The sequence below is a fragment of the Clarias gariepinus genome, chromosome 17, assembly GCF_024256425.1.
Source record: "Clarias gariepinus isolate MV-2021 ecotype Netherlands chromosome 17, CGAR_prim_01v2, whole genome shotgun sequence".
Classification (NCBI taxonomy): Eukaryota; Metazoa; Chordata; class Actinopteri; order Siluriformes; family Clariidae; genus Clarias; species Clarias gariepinus.
This window is the reverse complement of record NC_071116.1, coordinates 12033727-12049925: the sequence shown is the minus strand read 5'-3', so window position 1 is coordinate 12049925 and position 16199 is coordinate 12033727. Positions and strand designations below refer to the sequence as shown.

Below are 16199 nucleotides of genomic sequence, written 5' to 3'. Positions count from 1 at the left end.
TTACTAGGAGTAAATGTCAGGAATGGTGAAAACTGAGTTAAAATGTATTTGGCTAAGGTGTATGTTATCTTTTGACTCCAACCGTGTATACACACACACACACACACACACACACAACTGTCAAAATTGCAATCTTTAAGTAATTTTAAATGTGCTTTTTAATGTCAAAAATAAACTTTTCAGAAGGTTCAAAACAAGATTTAACTTGGCACCTGTGCCAGTGTTCCTTACAGTGCCTGTAATAAAATAATTATTTATGAGGGTTGCAAATGTTACATTTCATATGATTTAGTGCTTTTCCACTTATTTAATCTCAGGAGCAGAGCGGATAGTTGACAGTAAAATTGATGACGCTTCCAAAACAGCATTCCAATCTGAATTCTGACTAGTGATTTGCAGATAGAACATCATAGAACCAAAGTAGAAAGAGACTTTTACATGTAAACTTTTTAATTAAAGGGTTATTAATATAAAACTAAGAGTAAACATACCCACATAACTAATTTTCCTACTTTAAACAACTAAGTTTGACAGTAAAGCCCTGAATCCATGGCTAAGCAAGTATAAGCCAGTATATCTAATAATTTTGATTCATACACATTTTTTTACATTGCATTCACATTTCCATAATTTTCATTTGATTGTATAAAGCTGCTTTAATATTAAATATTATTGAATATTCTTAAATATTCTTAATAAAGGTCAAACGATTGACATAGTTATTTATTTTAAACATGTTTCCATAATACCGGCTTAAATTCTAAGAAATACAGTTACAAATATAGAATTTTACATATTAGACGAATTAGGAAGTCTTTCAGATGCGCCCATAATTAATGCATTCTATGAGACATCCCATTTTGCTTTAAATGCTATGGGAAAACAAGTGAAACAGCCAATAGTCCTCTTGAGTCATCAAACAAACTAATTCTAAAACCTAGATAAAAAACATACATTACTGTGTGGTAATGGCAAAATACAACCTCCTAAGCTTTGAGAGTTATTTTTTAATTTTAGCCTTCATGATTCTGAAAAAAAATATTGTATTACAGTATAAGAACAGTATAAACTGTTTTTTTTGAAGATTTATATATATATATATATATATATATATATATTTATATATATATATCTTTTTTTTTTTTTCCCCTTCACTTTGTGTGCACCATCATATTAAATTTAAAATTCTACATTTAAGATGTGAGTGACTTGCCCCTAAAAGTGATTGTTCACCACCAGTCAAAAGGTTAGACACCCTTTGTAGTTCTATGGTCTTTTTTGAAATTATTTTAATTTCTTTCTTCGTTGTAAAACATGAACTCAGCAGAGGGAAGTTGTCACCTTGCTTTCCTGTGATGGTCTTCATGAGAGGCAGTTTCATCATGGTGCTTGATGGGTTTTGCAAATGCAAATGAACTATTCAAAAATATGACAAAAAAAACCCCCCTGCTTTGGTCTTGAATACTTTCAAGGGGACTGTATGCAAATATAATAATTCATACTGATTTATGTGGTTAAGTTTTTTATTTTAAATGTACCTTTTTTTTTTTTATTTGCTGTGATGCAGCATTCTGTACACAAAAGTAATAAAAAAAGGAGTATGACAGGAAAGTACCAAAAAAGAAAATAAATGCACCATATATCTGCTTGAAGGTATAGCATCACAAAATCAAGCATTTTACAGTAAATTAAATTGGTTTATGGCTAGCTTATTACATATAGCTACAGAGAGTGTGGTGAATAATGCTAACTCGACATGACAGGGACAGCTGTCACAGAGTCTACTTGAGCTCTTGTGTGTAATGGGTTACTAAAATACTGTTCAGTTACATTCTTAGGAGGGCAAAAATGAGAATGGGCACAAGGAGCCTTTGGTACCCCCAAATTGCTGGTCTGATATGAATGACTGTGTCCATGGCTATTTCCACAATCATGACCATGTATATGTCCATTGCTATTTCCACAATTATGACCATGTGTATGTCCATGGCTGGATCCAAACCTGGGCCCAAAATTATATCCAGGGTATAGTGAAGGCATTGTGTTTGGTTGAATAATGCTTGAATGTGACCAACCATCTACACTGCTCGAAGCACTTATAACTTGAGAAGCAAATGTTGACGCTGGAGCATAAGCTTGAATAGGGTATGAGCCAGGCGATGGACTGCATCTGAAACAGTTATCAGTGCATTTTATTATCAACATATTTCAACATATCAAAACAAATAATAAACTGACTACTCTGAGACAGAGTATACAGTAGTATACTCTGTTATATAGTATAGCCAGATAACATTTCATTTTTAATCTGTCCACTGACAACACACATACTGTCCAAGTTTATTTTTAGTTCATTTATAGGTTTTAGTATTCTCACTCACTCATCTTCTATATTGCTATATCCTGTATTTAGGGTGACAGGGACCTGGAGCCTATTCCAGGAAGCTTAGGGCACGAGGCAGGGTACACCCTGGACAAGGTGCCAATCCATCGCAGGGCACACACACATACACTCACACATTCATTCACACACTACTCATTTGGGAACACCAATTAGCCTAACCTGCATATCTTTGGACTGTGGGAAAAAAACAGAGTACCTGGAGGAAACCCACCAAGCAGAGGGGGGAACATGCAAACTCCATGCACACAAAGATGGGAATCGAACCTGGACCTTGGACAGTGTAATATTATAGCGGCAGTGCTAACCACTACACCACCGTGCCGGTTTTAGTATTTTGATTGATTAATTAATTTGAGTCAAAACAAGAAATAAATATAAAATCTAAGTAGAAGATAGAACAAGTTTGATGACAATGGGCTGTGACACCTTATGCACATCTCACAAACATTTTTAGAACCACTGTTATGTTTATAGCAAATAATAAAAAAAAATATTTCTATACTTATGTTTAATTATCTTATTGAAGGAAATTGTTACTCACATTGTATGCAGAATCTTTTTTCGCTCCCCTGCTGCTGCAGGGACAAAATGTAAGCATGTTACTTTCTTCAGCAATCGGAATGGTACCATCTTCTCAAACACGGAAGCTTTTGACTCCGACATCTCCAACACAGAAAACCATTTCATGCCATCTAATACAAATTCTTCAGTCAAGGACTTAATTGTAGATATGGCTTATATTCATCTACCTTACTGATTAACGTGTTTAGTTATGCCAGCGGTTCTCAACTTTATTCCTGGAGGAACACTTCCCTGTATATTTAAGCATTTTTCCCTGCTCTACCTTAACCAATTAAATTATTAGAATGCTGTTAATTAGTTTACTAGTCAACGCAGATGTGCTCGGAACTGAGGAAGCACTACAATGTACAGGGCAGTGGCCCCTTAGGAACAGAGTTGAACCACTGATTAAAGCAATATCACACAGGAGGTAGTGCTGTTCTGATAAATAGCAGACTGGCTGTAATGAAATCATAAGGGGTGAGGGCACAGCCCAAGGATTCAGCCTTGTGTTTAAAGCTATTCAGCTTTGTAGCTCACCTAAGGCGTTAATTAACAAGACGGAGGCCGTTTCAGAATATCTTGGAAGCAGTTATTAAGTAAATAAAGTATTGTTTAAAATAACATCATATCAGATGTGCTTTCTTGCTAAATGTGTGTCTGTGACTGGTTTTTAATGTGGGTTTTGGCCTGTAGCTGCTCTCCCCTCAGTACTGTAGACTGTACTGACCTACTTTCACAGTTCATGTAATTAACGATTGTAGAACACCTGGGATGCAGAATGATGTATATAGTTTAACGTCCCAGTGTGTTACCATCTATTAGCTTGTGGATAACATCTCGTCCAATCACTTGGTCGGAAATCTATCCTACACACATAAATAAAATTTAGCCGTGTTTAAATGTTGGAACACTAAATTAATATTCTGACCGTTTTTGTTCACTCTGCACTTTTTGGGTGTCAGTAATAGTAAATGCTCATAATTTTACCTTTATTATCTTGACAACATTTTAACAATTAGCAGTATGACTGATTAACCACACGTTTATCAGAATGTTAATGTGTACAAATAAACTGGACATGAAAAAATGGAAATACATGGAATAATAAGTAGAAAAAGGATACACATCTGCCCGGTAATTACAGCCAAGACATTGCATAAGAATACAGAATTTGGGACAAAGAGATAGAGAATGATCATAAGGAGCCAGGGAAGGGCTGCAGTAGGCACAGTAACACCTAGCAGGAATGCCTTCCTCATGCGTGAACTGATGGTTACCGTGCCCAACATGGCAAGAGAGACTGGAATTAGGCCTGAAACTGAGCTCCTTGTAGATGGAGAAAACAACAGCAGCTCCAGTAGTACATGTATTAGGCCAACAGAAGTGATCAAAAAAAATAAAATGTGCAGGAATCTCACTGTGCCAATTCCCTTTTCTAAGCCACTGCAGAAAAACACTAGAACAGCCACACTCAGACAGAGGTGACCTACATCCTTATGATAAAAAGAGTAGATGAGGAGTTTGTGAACTATAATGGGGTTAAAGAGGTAAACAGAGAGAGAGAGAGAGAGAGAGAGAGAACTTTGTCAGTACAAAACAGACGTTGAACTGAGATGCATCATCTTTATTCATTGTATATTATAAATTAACTGCTAGTTTACTGTACACATCATGTAATAAAATGTTACCATTGCCGTTGAGAACAGCGCTGGACTCCAGACTCAGTGCATGTCCCGCAATGTTCAAGTGATTCGTAACGATGCTTAGAACACAAGATAGTGTGACTACTATCGCAACGCCACTCGTTAACTCGAAAGCTGACACGAAACTAGAAACCTTTCTCGATAAAATCCGAAACCTGCCACACATTTTCACTGTACCAACTGTGACATAACGTTCCTTAATTCAAATGAAAATGTTCGACGTATACTAAACTATTATTGTGGACATCCGACGAGTTACCTACTTCCGCATTGGCAAGGTTTAACATGTCGTATTTAAGATTGCCAAACAGCGCAGACTTTGCGCAGTATTTGCGCAAAGTGTGCGCATCTTCTTAGCCCTTTGTCCATAAAAACAAAATCAGCAAGACGAGGGCGGAGCCTAGCGGCAATTAACATAAAAAAGATTAGATTACATTCTTTGTGCAAAGTAGCTAAAAATAGACAAGTTAACTATTTACAATAAATTACAAATGAAGATCCACACCTATGGGGTGATGTGCACAGCGGTATGGTGTACAGGAGGTATTATAAATCGAACACGCGCGCGCACACACACAAACACACACACAAATTCCAAAAAATTGGGACAGTATGAAAATAGCCAATAAAAACAAAAAAAAAAGGTTCATCTGTAAACTTTAAATAAAAAGACTACAAGTTTCTATATAACAGAACAGGTGTTATTAATTGTTTAAAATAAAATATTTAAAATAAAATATTTAAAATAATATAAAAAAAAAGAAAGACTTTATTACATGTACAAGTATTTAGACTCATTGTTATGACACTTGCCATTAGACTCTGGTGCATCCTACTTAGTGGTCCTTAAGATGGTTCTTGACAGAAGTCCACCAGTACCTAAGTGACTTAAATAGACATAATTATGAAAGATACATACCTGTCTGTACAATAAGGAAAATGATAAATTGATCCCCTCCAGATTTTGTAAGTTTTCCCACTTACAAAGAAATAAAATATCTATATTTTTTTTATCATAGGTTTATTTTAAAGGATAGTGATAGAATATCAAAAACAGATTTATCTCCCGCACTGCCATAGCCTTTTTAACCTTTTCTTCCCTCACGGGCTGTTGTTGCAGTACAGTTACTAAAGAACAGCCACTTCACAAAGTTAAAAAAAAAAAATCCTTTAACGCGCACACGCACACACGTGGTCACAATGTTATAGTAAACAGTTTGCTGGGTAGTCAAGCACAGGGATACCATGGTCCTTAAACCAGGTATTAGTACTTTTGGCAGTGTGGTAAAAATGGTAGGTGCCGAGCTGGAAAATGAAACCAGCACCTCCATAAAACTAGTCAGCAGAGGGAAGCATGAAGTGCTCTAAAAAGACCGCTATGCTGAACTTGGACCTGATAAACTTGGACCTGCAGTAAACTAACACCAGCAGATCTGACTCCCCAAATCACCACTGACTGTGCAAATTTTATACTGGTCTTCAAGAAAGTTTGATTCTGTGCCTCTCCTCCTTTCCTCCAGATTATGGGAGCTTGATTTACAAATGAAATGCAAAATTTACTTTCATCTGAAACGAGGACTGAGCAAGAATGGCTTGAGACAAGGAATGCGGCAGTTGGATAGCATTCTTTCATCTTAGAAATTTTGCCAAGATAAGGAACATAGTGTCTCTAAACGGTGCAGAAAAATTTGTTCATGCTTTTATCACCTCTAGGTTGGACTATTGTAACGCCTTACTGTCTGGTTGTTCAACTAGGTGCAACAAGCTTCAGTTAGTTCAGAATGCAGCATTGAGAGCCCTAACTAGAACCAGAAGATACGAGCACATCACACCTAGCTTATCCTCCCTGCATCAGCTCCCAGTGAAATTTTGCATCGATATTAAAATACTACTTTTGACATATAAAACATTAAATAATCTCGCGCAGCAGTACCTGAGTGAACTGCTAGTGAACTACCTTCGATCAAAGGATGCAGGCTGCTTGTCAGTAGTGATGGGCTCGTTCATAAATGGTTTGTTATTTTTCGTCTTTAATGTGACTACGAAGAACGAGTAGTCTCAGAGAGTGATTCATTCGTTTTTTCTGCTGGGCGCATGCGAAATCATTGCAAAACCAACTTAGGTTATGTACAGGAAACAGAAATGAGTAGTTACCTTTCGAGTCTTGGTCTGAATCGTTCGTTCTTTTGTCACATGACTCCCCTAGCAGTTCTGCTCATGAGTCTACTATAAAAATTCTATTGTAAGAAGTTGGGCCAACAATAAAATATGAATTAATTACTAAGTGAGTCTGGCAGGGATGGTAATAAAATTTTCTTCTCAGTGGTCACTGTTCCTTGACTAATGTTAATCAACTTTGGTTAGCTAAACTATGTCATGTGTGTTAGTTAGCACAGCACTGGGTAAGTTTCAAAAGCTACATTAGAATAAAAAAGGACAAAAAACCCATATCCTCAGAAATTCTCAAACTGATTTTGGTTGATAACCTTCTTAATCATCCCTGTTGTTTTGTGCACATTTTCCTACTGCACTTTTCCTTCCGGTCAACTTTTCATGTATGTAGCAACTTCTTTGGCTTACCCTCCTTTAACGGGTGTTGATCATCTTCTAAACAACTGTCAAGTCAGCAGTATACAAAACTAGACCATGGAGATACGAAAGAAACAAAAAAACTGCACCTTACGACAACTTATGACAGTTGAAATATTGCACTTAATATGTAATGAATATAGAATATAAGTGTTCCACTTTTTACATGATACATTCACTTGGTATGTGCTAACCACTGCAGCCTGGGAACATCCCTTAAGAGCTTCACTTTTAAAATTGCTCTGACTCAGCTGTCTAGCTAATACAATCTGGCCCTTTTTACAGTAGCTACATTTTTAATATCTCGATACAGTGGGCGGCTTTGGCCACACTCCAAAGACATGTAGATTAGACTAATTGTTTTTTTCCAAATTGCTCATTGTGTGTAAATGATTGTGTGTGAGAATTTTGTGTGTGCAAGAATGTTAAGTGTGTGAATGTTGACCAGAAGGCCTATCACGGTACAAGTGTTCAAATGGAAATAAATAGTTAAACTGGTTAAACTACAGCGGTTCCTAGAGTCAGCCAAAAAAATGTTTACACACTTCAGGAAAAGAAAATTTGTATGATTTATTTTATATTAATATAATTTTATTATCCTAATATTATCATATACTGTATATCAGTATATAATGTAATAATAAATAATTATAATAAATAACTTTTTTTTGCCCTAAAGTGTACAGTCGTGGCCAAAAGTTTTGAGAATGACACAAGTATTAGTTTTCACAATGTTTGCTGCTAAACTGCTTTTAGATCTTTGTTTCAGTTGTTCCTGTGATGTACTGAAATATAATTACAAGCACTTCATACGTTTCAAAGGCTTTTATCGACAATTACGTGACATTTATGCAAAGAGTCAGTATTTGCAGTGTTTCCCCTTCTTTTTCAGGACCTCTGCAATTCGACTGGGCATGTTCTCAATCAATTTCTGGGCCAAATCCTGACTGATAGCAACCCATTCTTTCATAATCACTTATTGGAGTTTGTCAGAATTAACTCCAATGGGTTTTTGTTTGTTCACCCGCCTCTTGAGGATTGACCACAAGTTCTCAATCGGATTAAGATCCAGGCCATGGACCCAAAATTTTAACATTTTGGTCCCAGAGCCACTTAGTTATCACTTTTGTCTTATGGCACAGTGCTCCATCGTGCTGGAAAATGCATTGTTCTTTACCAAACTGTTGTTGGATTGTTGGAAGAAGTTGCTGTTGGAGGGTGTTTCGTTACCATTCTTTATTCATGGCTGTGTTTTTGGGCAAAATCGTGAGTGAGCCCACTTTCTTGGATGAGAAGCAACCCCACACATGAATGGTCTCAGGCTGCTTTACTGTTGGCATGACACAGGACTGATGGTAGCGCTCACCTTTTCTACTCCAGCCTTTTTCCAGATGCCCCAAACAATCAGAAAGAGGCTTCATCAGAGAATATGACTTTGCCCAAGTCCTCAGCAGTCCATTCACCATACTTTCTGCAGAAGATCAATCTGTCCCTGATGTTTTTTTTTTAGAGAGAAGTTGCTTCCTTGCTGCCCTTCTTGACACCAGGCCATCTTCCAAAAGTCTTCGCCTCACTGTGCGTGCAGATGCGCTCACACCTGCTGCTGCTGCTCCGATCCCGCAGCTGAATCCTCTTTAGGAGATGATCCTGGCACTTGCTGGACTTTCATGGACGCCCTGAAGCCTTCTTAACAAGAATTTGCACAATATCCTAGCCTGTGAAGCCATTTTTATGCAACGCAATAATGGCTGCACGTGTTACTTTGCAGGTCACCATGGTTAACAATGGAAAAATAATAATTTTAAGCATCACCCTCTTTTTAAAATGTCAAGTGTGCCATTCTAATCCAATCAGCCTGACATAATGATCTCCAGCTTTGTGCTCGTCAACATTCTCACCCGAGTTAACAAGACGATTAATGAAATGATCTCAGCAGGTCCTTTAATGACATCAATGAAATGCAGTGAAAAGGTTTTTTTGGGATTAAGTTAATTTTCATGGCAAAGAAGGACTATGCAATTCATCTGATCACTCTTCATAACATTCTGGAGTATATGCAAATTGCTATTATAAAAAACTTAAGGAGCAACTTTTCCAATTTCCAATATTTATGTAATTCTCAAAACTTTTGACCATGACTGTATATAAAATTTTTTTTTTGGCTGACTCTGTATACCCACATATGGATGTCTGTATAGTACAGAGTAAATATGGGTGGAATATACAGTAGTGCAATAATAAATTTACATGATACAAAGATGCATAGTGGATGATGCAGTTCAATGTAAACTGAAAGTACAGTAGTGGTTTACATTTACATTTAGGCATTTGGCAGACGCTCTTATTCAGAGCGACTTACATTTTTATCTCATTACACATCTGAGCAGTTGAGGGTTAAGGGCCGTGCTCAAGGACCCAACAGTGGCAACTTGGTGGTTGTGGGGTTTAAACCTGGAATCTTCCGAACCGTAGGCCAATGACTTAACCACTGAGCTACCCCTACCCTTTACATGCCATGATCAGCTGTTCAGTATGGTATAAGCCACAAAGAAAAAGCTATTTTTCAGTCTATTTGCATGGGCACCTATAGCACCTACACTGTGGGAGAAGGGTGAATAGTGTATGATTGGGGTGGGAGGCATCTTTTTTTTTTGTAAAATTTGTAAAAAAACAAACAAAAAAAAAAACACCCATACTTGTGCATTGTTTGACATTTTGTGATGTCAGTTTACTTTGGTTTCCTTCCAGTCTTCCTCTCAATTTGTTTGCTGATTGCATTATTGACCTACCATTTTGAATGCCGTTTTGGTTTTGTTTGCCTATAGGCTACTCTTAAAAAGGACACAAAACCTGCCTAAAGGCCTATTAAAAGGTGGTGTGTTGGTGCGTGGGTTGTAACAATTGTAATATTGCATAGCTTACAACTTAAACTGAATCAAAATATGGTTTACAAAACTAATTGTTATAAAGTTAACATTACAACGACATATTTGTGCATCATGGCAAATTTATGTACTGTATGTTCATATATAAACAATAAATACATTCAAATTTGCTAATCGAAACAAATTTACCATTTTTCTGTATGCATTGATAGCATTGATAGGAGCAGGTTTGGATTGTCTTACAAATGTTAGCGTTATTCCCTGCTTCCTTTTTTTGAACTGTTAGGAATACTTCAGTCAACAAAATCCCTCCATTTGGGAACACCCTACAAATGTTGAATAAATAATGAAAACAAACACTTATACCACAAAACTTTCCTGGAGCATAAAAACAGAAGTAGCAGTGACTGATAGATAATCTTGCTTATCAAGCTCTGGCAAAGGGATAAACTATTGTTCAATTCTACCCTGCACTGTTAACAGGTTCCTTTAAACGGAGCAGATTTACTCCCTATGATTTGGGGTATTACTTAACATGTCTAAATACTCTGTGCAGTCCACAACACAAAGAACTACTCAGCTATCAGAAAGATATTTAATACTGAGTTTTACTAACAGAGATGAACCTAGTGCATTTGAATTATTATATCATTTTAGCAATCTAGACTAGTAGAATAATTTAGACTAATGTTTAAATTGCCATTGTCCTCCACGAATAGCTGGTGCAGGGTTGTTTAGGTTTCTGTGTACTCATTCTTTTGCTCAAATATTATATTCAGTTGTTTTCATTACTCTTGCCAGAGAACAATAACCACATTATATGTTTTTAATAACTGATTGAAGAATTGTTTAATTTTATTTATTGCAATAAGCAAGTTAATACACTTACATTAAAGCCAATTACAGAATTCTAGAAAGAAATATACAGACATTAATATAATAGTACATACAGTATAGAGCCATAACATGAGTAATAATTTCATAAGGTGAAGCTGAACAAGTCTGTCCTCATTCCTTTCTTCCTACCTCAGCACATACACACCATTAACCATCTACTGCCTGACCCTTTATAAAGCTATACACTTATTTCCGAATTCATCAAACTTAATGTATTAAAAGCGTCCTTTTCCTTGTGAACAGCATGGTTCAGTTCTGAGAACTCAAAATATGCAGAAGGTTAAAACTTGGTTTCATGTTAAGTGCAGGAAATCAAGTTAGACTTTTACTTGTATATTGTTTTACATTAGCAGTTATTGCACATAACACAAACCATTAATTTACAGCCATGTGTACTAATATACAACAAGGTATAGCACTGTCACAGTAATAATATTTTCATGTGTTATTAATGTATTAATTTTAATGTATTATTAGAATACTATAAATAACAGGACTGACAAAGAGGAAAAACATCTGGTGAAGGTGTGCAAAAGTGGCGGGTAGACTATAATACAGTTATGGGTGGATCCAGCTGACGTTAATAAGTCATGTGCTTTATATTCTTTCACAATCAAATTGTATTAAGGTGTGTTTGTGTCCCGCAGAACAGAGGATTTTTCAAAATAGTTACGTTTGACGTTGGATGTGTAGGTGTTTTTGTTTCTCATCTAAATATTCCGCTTTTGCCCAATGAAAAACTTGGAACAAATGCCAGTTGTTTTTTTGTAGAGTCAAACCTGTGACAAATCGTGTGCCGGGGTGGGTCAGAGTTTCAGGTGAAAAAGGAGGGTTATACAAGCAGTCTGCCTCAGCCTAAGGCAGGTTTATTGACTCCGGCATTCAAGGCAACATATACATACACACGAGAACACATTGACCATTCTGGTTTCATACATTCATAAGTAAAGAGGCTCTATCCATATACAGAGCTGAACCTGACGGCTGGGAGAGATCGCTGTGTTACTGACGGAAATCACTGTCCGCCTGTGGATATAATCGCTGGACCACCTGCTGCTCGCCGATGTCCGACTAGAAGGTACTGGGTGCCCTTACACTGTCAAGCTCTGAGCCCTCAACATCTACAACATGTATATATCATAAGCCAATCTAATACAAAGAAATATTCTAAGTTTATTCGTAATGAATTTCATACGAATTTATTAGTATGAACTCCAGCGAAATGCGAACCTTTGAGTGGATATTAGGATGTAGTTCTGACCGTCACATTTACTGAGTACTTTATTATCGTGAGGCAGGAGACAAGAGCGTTCTCTTGTCATATGGGCTCCTTTTTTAATTGGCGTTTTAATGTGTATGTTCATTTCGAATTAATGCAGTATGTATTTACGCAAGGCGACAAAGTCTTTTTATTTCTAGAAGAAATGTGTGGAGACTAATGTTGAAAAGCTTTTGTGAATACAGTCTGGAGGAACAGCAGAAGACCTGTGTACTTACCTCCTAGGTGCTATTTTAAAAGCTGTTTTAGCCTTTGCTTTAGTGTGTGTGTGAATGTGTGTGTTTGTGTGCGTGCGTGCTCAGTCCGTTATAGCCAAATGTAACAAATGTGACATTAAACAGGCAGTATTCATTGCGTATAAGATTAAAATATAGGTTTTCATAAAACAAGTCACTGCGCGTGATTGATGTTACTTTTTTCTACTCAGTTGGTCGCTGCTGACCAAATTTAAGGTGTGGAGTGATAAGAATGTGGTTGATAGTGAAGTGTTTTTTTTTTTTTTTTTTTGTAATTATTAACAATCCATTTATTAAATCCTTCCATTAGGAAAAAATGCTGGTATATATTAAACAGAAATTTGCCGGCCAAACAAAACAATTCACATTATGGTTTAGTTGACACAACGTGTACCCAGTTCAAATCTTTTGTTAACTCAGCTTGTCTCTAATTCAAATATTTAATTCAGCTTAAGTAGTATTGGTTGTGGGCTGAATTAATTATATTTCTCTAGGGTTAACAAATTATATATATATATATATATATATATATATATATATATATATATATATATATAACAACAGAGTGTGTAAAAGACTGTTTCTGGAATTTTAGCAATGGGTGAAAGCTATTAAATTCAGCAGGTATTTACTCAATTCAGTTTTCATACAAATAAGTTAACTGGTATAACACTCATAGATGAGCATTTGTAAATGAGGCTCTGTTGACATGGTACCCCAAATCATCACTGACTGTGGAAACTTCATACTGGACCTCAAGCAACTTAGATTCTGTGACTTTTCACTCTTCCTCCAGACTCTGGGACTTTATTTGATTTCCAAATAAAATGCAAGAATAATTTTCATCTGAACAAAAAACTTTGAAAAAGGAAGAATTACAGTCTCTGGAGTGGCTTAATATGATAACACTTAATACATTTTCCTATCACATTTTTTTTTAAATCTTCCAGTCAGCTGTCCATGAATATTTTTTGATACAGCACTGTGAAAATAGCCAACCCTTTGAGTGATGATATTACCTTCCATGTGGAGGGTGTTTGTAATTTAATAATAATAATAATAATAATAATAATTATTATTATTATTATTATATATGGTGACATGGTAGCCTAGTGGTTATTCCTGTCGTCCTGCGCCTCCAGGGTTGGGGGTTTGACTCTCTTGTCTGTTTAAATCTCCGGTCTGTGTGCATTTGCTTCAGGTACTCTGGTTTCCTCCCACAGTCCAAAATCTAGTGGTGTAGGCTAACTGGTGTTCCCAAATTGTTGTTTTATACCTTATTATTGTAATTATTTTATATGTATTATATTTTATGTTTTTTTATATATATTATAAAAAATATTTAAAACTGTATTCTGTAGCTATTTATTTGTGTTTTACAGTCAAATAGCTTTTTTTAGAAAAGAAAAATACATAGTTTGAAAGCACTAAAGATTGTAACAGTGTTCTATTATGAAACACCTATTGCTAAATGGATCTATTAAGGAATTGATTAATCAGTAAAAAAACAAACTCTAAAACAGGTAAAAAAAAAAAAAAACGTTGAACATTTTTGTGCAAGTTAGATTCGTCTACAGCAGCAAAGTTAGAAAAAAGATGCAAATGTATTATAGCAGTTAATTCACACTGCCCATCCCTGTTACAGAAATGGGTACATGCCACTTTGCGCTGCATAGAAGGCCACAAAAGTCTTTGGACCATGCCCTACTATCTCTTCTATTCCTGCTGTCTCACATGGGTAAGACAAAACATCACACATTGTATTTTTTAAACTTTTATTATTTTTGTTTATTTTGCTGTACATGTAACTGCTCACCCAGGACCCAAGTATATTGGCAAGTTTTTTTTTCTTTTTTTTTTTTTTTAAATAAAAAGCAGTATTAGGTTTTCAGTTCTCAACCGGATATTTTATATTTAAAGGTTTATGATCTAAGCATAGAACAAACTCATATCTACAATTACTATAAATATTGATAGTTAGGTTATAGATGCGCTCCTGTTAATCGTACCTATCAACAACTGGCAAATGAGGATACAGCACTGTAAAACCTGCCCCATAGCTGTTGGTCATTGCAACAGCCCTCAACATGTGACCCACATGGTAGCTTTGTGCCAGAACTTAGTTTGATACTGTAGTTACAAAACATTTAATGTTCCTTTTTTATGTATATCTTCTTAATTTTATCTTTAAATTAATTAATTTTAGTTTAATGTTGTTTAAATGGTGCTTGTTGAGCAAGGTTTCTTTTGAAGAATGTTTCTCTCATAAGAGGTGTTCATCCTTTCTTTTTCTTTAAATGTATTGTTGGTCATATGGAGTTTTACGTCATTGTGTTCATTAAAGTGGAAACCAGTGCGTAACAATGTGTGAACAGGTATTTCTTCCTGTTAGTTATTGTTCAAATGCCTTTGCAATCACCATGAAACACAATGGTTCTTATAACCTAAATGTAGCTTAGACAACCTGCTAGACTGGTTTTAGTGTCTGACTTCTAACAGTAAAAGTAATAAATAAAAGAATGTGTGGATGTTTAACACACACACACACACACACACACACACACACACACACACACACACACACACACACACACACACACACACACACACAAACACACACACACACACACACAGACAGAGTGAGAGAGAGAGAGAGAGAGAGGAAGAACAATAGACAAAATCGAAGAAAGAAACAAAGATAGAAACAAAGAAACTTGTGACATTATAGGCACTTTTGGTAGTGGACAATGTGTGGGTTAAGAAGAAATCTTTGAAAGCATTGCAACGCGAAGGACAATTTATTTATTTGAGTTTATTCATTTGAAAACATTTTAGTTTGACATCAAAAGACAAGACTAAAAATCAGAACATTTTTTATGTCCTGATATTTAAAGGGGATCTGTTATGCAACATACACTTTTTAGTCATTTTGGATTTGTATTTTTTATTATTATTTTTTTTTATAAATCGGAGCTTTGGGGTTGCTAGGGTTCATGATATGGCAGCACTGTTGCCTTGCACATCCTGGGTCTCTGTTCGATTCCCACCTTACATTTACATTTAGGCATTTGGCAGACGCTCTTATCCAGAGCGACTTACAAAAAGTGCTTTAATGTTTACAACATTGGAGTCTGTGTCACCTTGGGGTCTGTGTGCATGGAGTTTGCATTTTCTCCCTGTGCTTAGGTTTCGTTCAGGTTTCCAATCTAAAGACATGCAGATTAGGCTGAACTGAACTTACCTTATCTTAAATTGATGTTCCCAATTCCATGGTTGTAGTGTGTGAATGCATGTGTGAACTTTGACCGGAGTTCCTACCATGGTTGTGAAAATAGGAACAAATACAGTAGTCACCATTGGCCCCAACGGTCCCTACTTTACAGAGGATTACAGAGGCTTCTGGATGGACGCATTGAGGGTTCATAATGTATACAGAAAGAAGGGTGTAAATTTGTTTAGGACCCTTCTACAGATGCTCACGTCTGACCAGGAGTTGTATTTTATTTGCCCTAAACAGATGCAACAGACTCCAGTCAATGTATGTTCATTTTGTGAGGATTGAAAGAGTGCCAGGATGTCAGTGCTAAAACTGAGATGAGGAAAATGCTCAGGACTGCTCAATGTACCAATGACCTTTGTTAA

General features: G+C 36.1%; 2 protein-coding genes across 3 annotated transcripts in view; one reads left to right on the top strand and one right to left on the bottom strand.

The window, feature by feature from the left end:
- Window positions 1-1494: 1494 nt before the first annotated feature.
- rhbdd2 (rhomboid domain containing 2) lies at window positions 1495-4950 on the bottom strand. The gene is made up of 4 exons (XM_053515711.1): window positions 4657-4950; window positions 4092-4496; window positions 2946-3096; window positions 1495-2170 (listed from the first exon to the last, which is right to left on the bottom strand). The coding sequence occupies exons 1-4, from the start codon at window positions 4835-4837 to the stop codon at window positions 1747-1749; spliced, it is 1161 nt and encodes a 386-aa protein (XP_053371686.1). The 5' UTR covers window positions 4838-4950; the 3' UTR covers window positions 1495-1746.
- Window positions 4951-11788: 6838 nt separating this feature from the next.
- LOC128545372 (adhesion G-protein coupled receptor G2) overlaps window positions 11789-16199 on the top strand; it is a 64293-nt gene continuing 59882 nt past the window's right edge. The window contains exons 1-3 of one of the 2 annotated variants that reach the window (XM_053515587.1): window positions 11842-11860; window positions 12012-12120; window positions 14203-14295. In XM_053515587.1, the coding sequence (XP_053371562.1) occupies window positions 14205-14295 (91 nt within the window). In that variant the 5' untranslated portion in view covers window positions 11842-11860; window positions 12012-12120; window positions 14203-14204. Of the gene's footprint in view, window positions 12121-14202; window positions 14296-16199 lie in introns of both variants that reach the window. The other variant, XM_053515588.1, reaches the window with a different exon arrangement.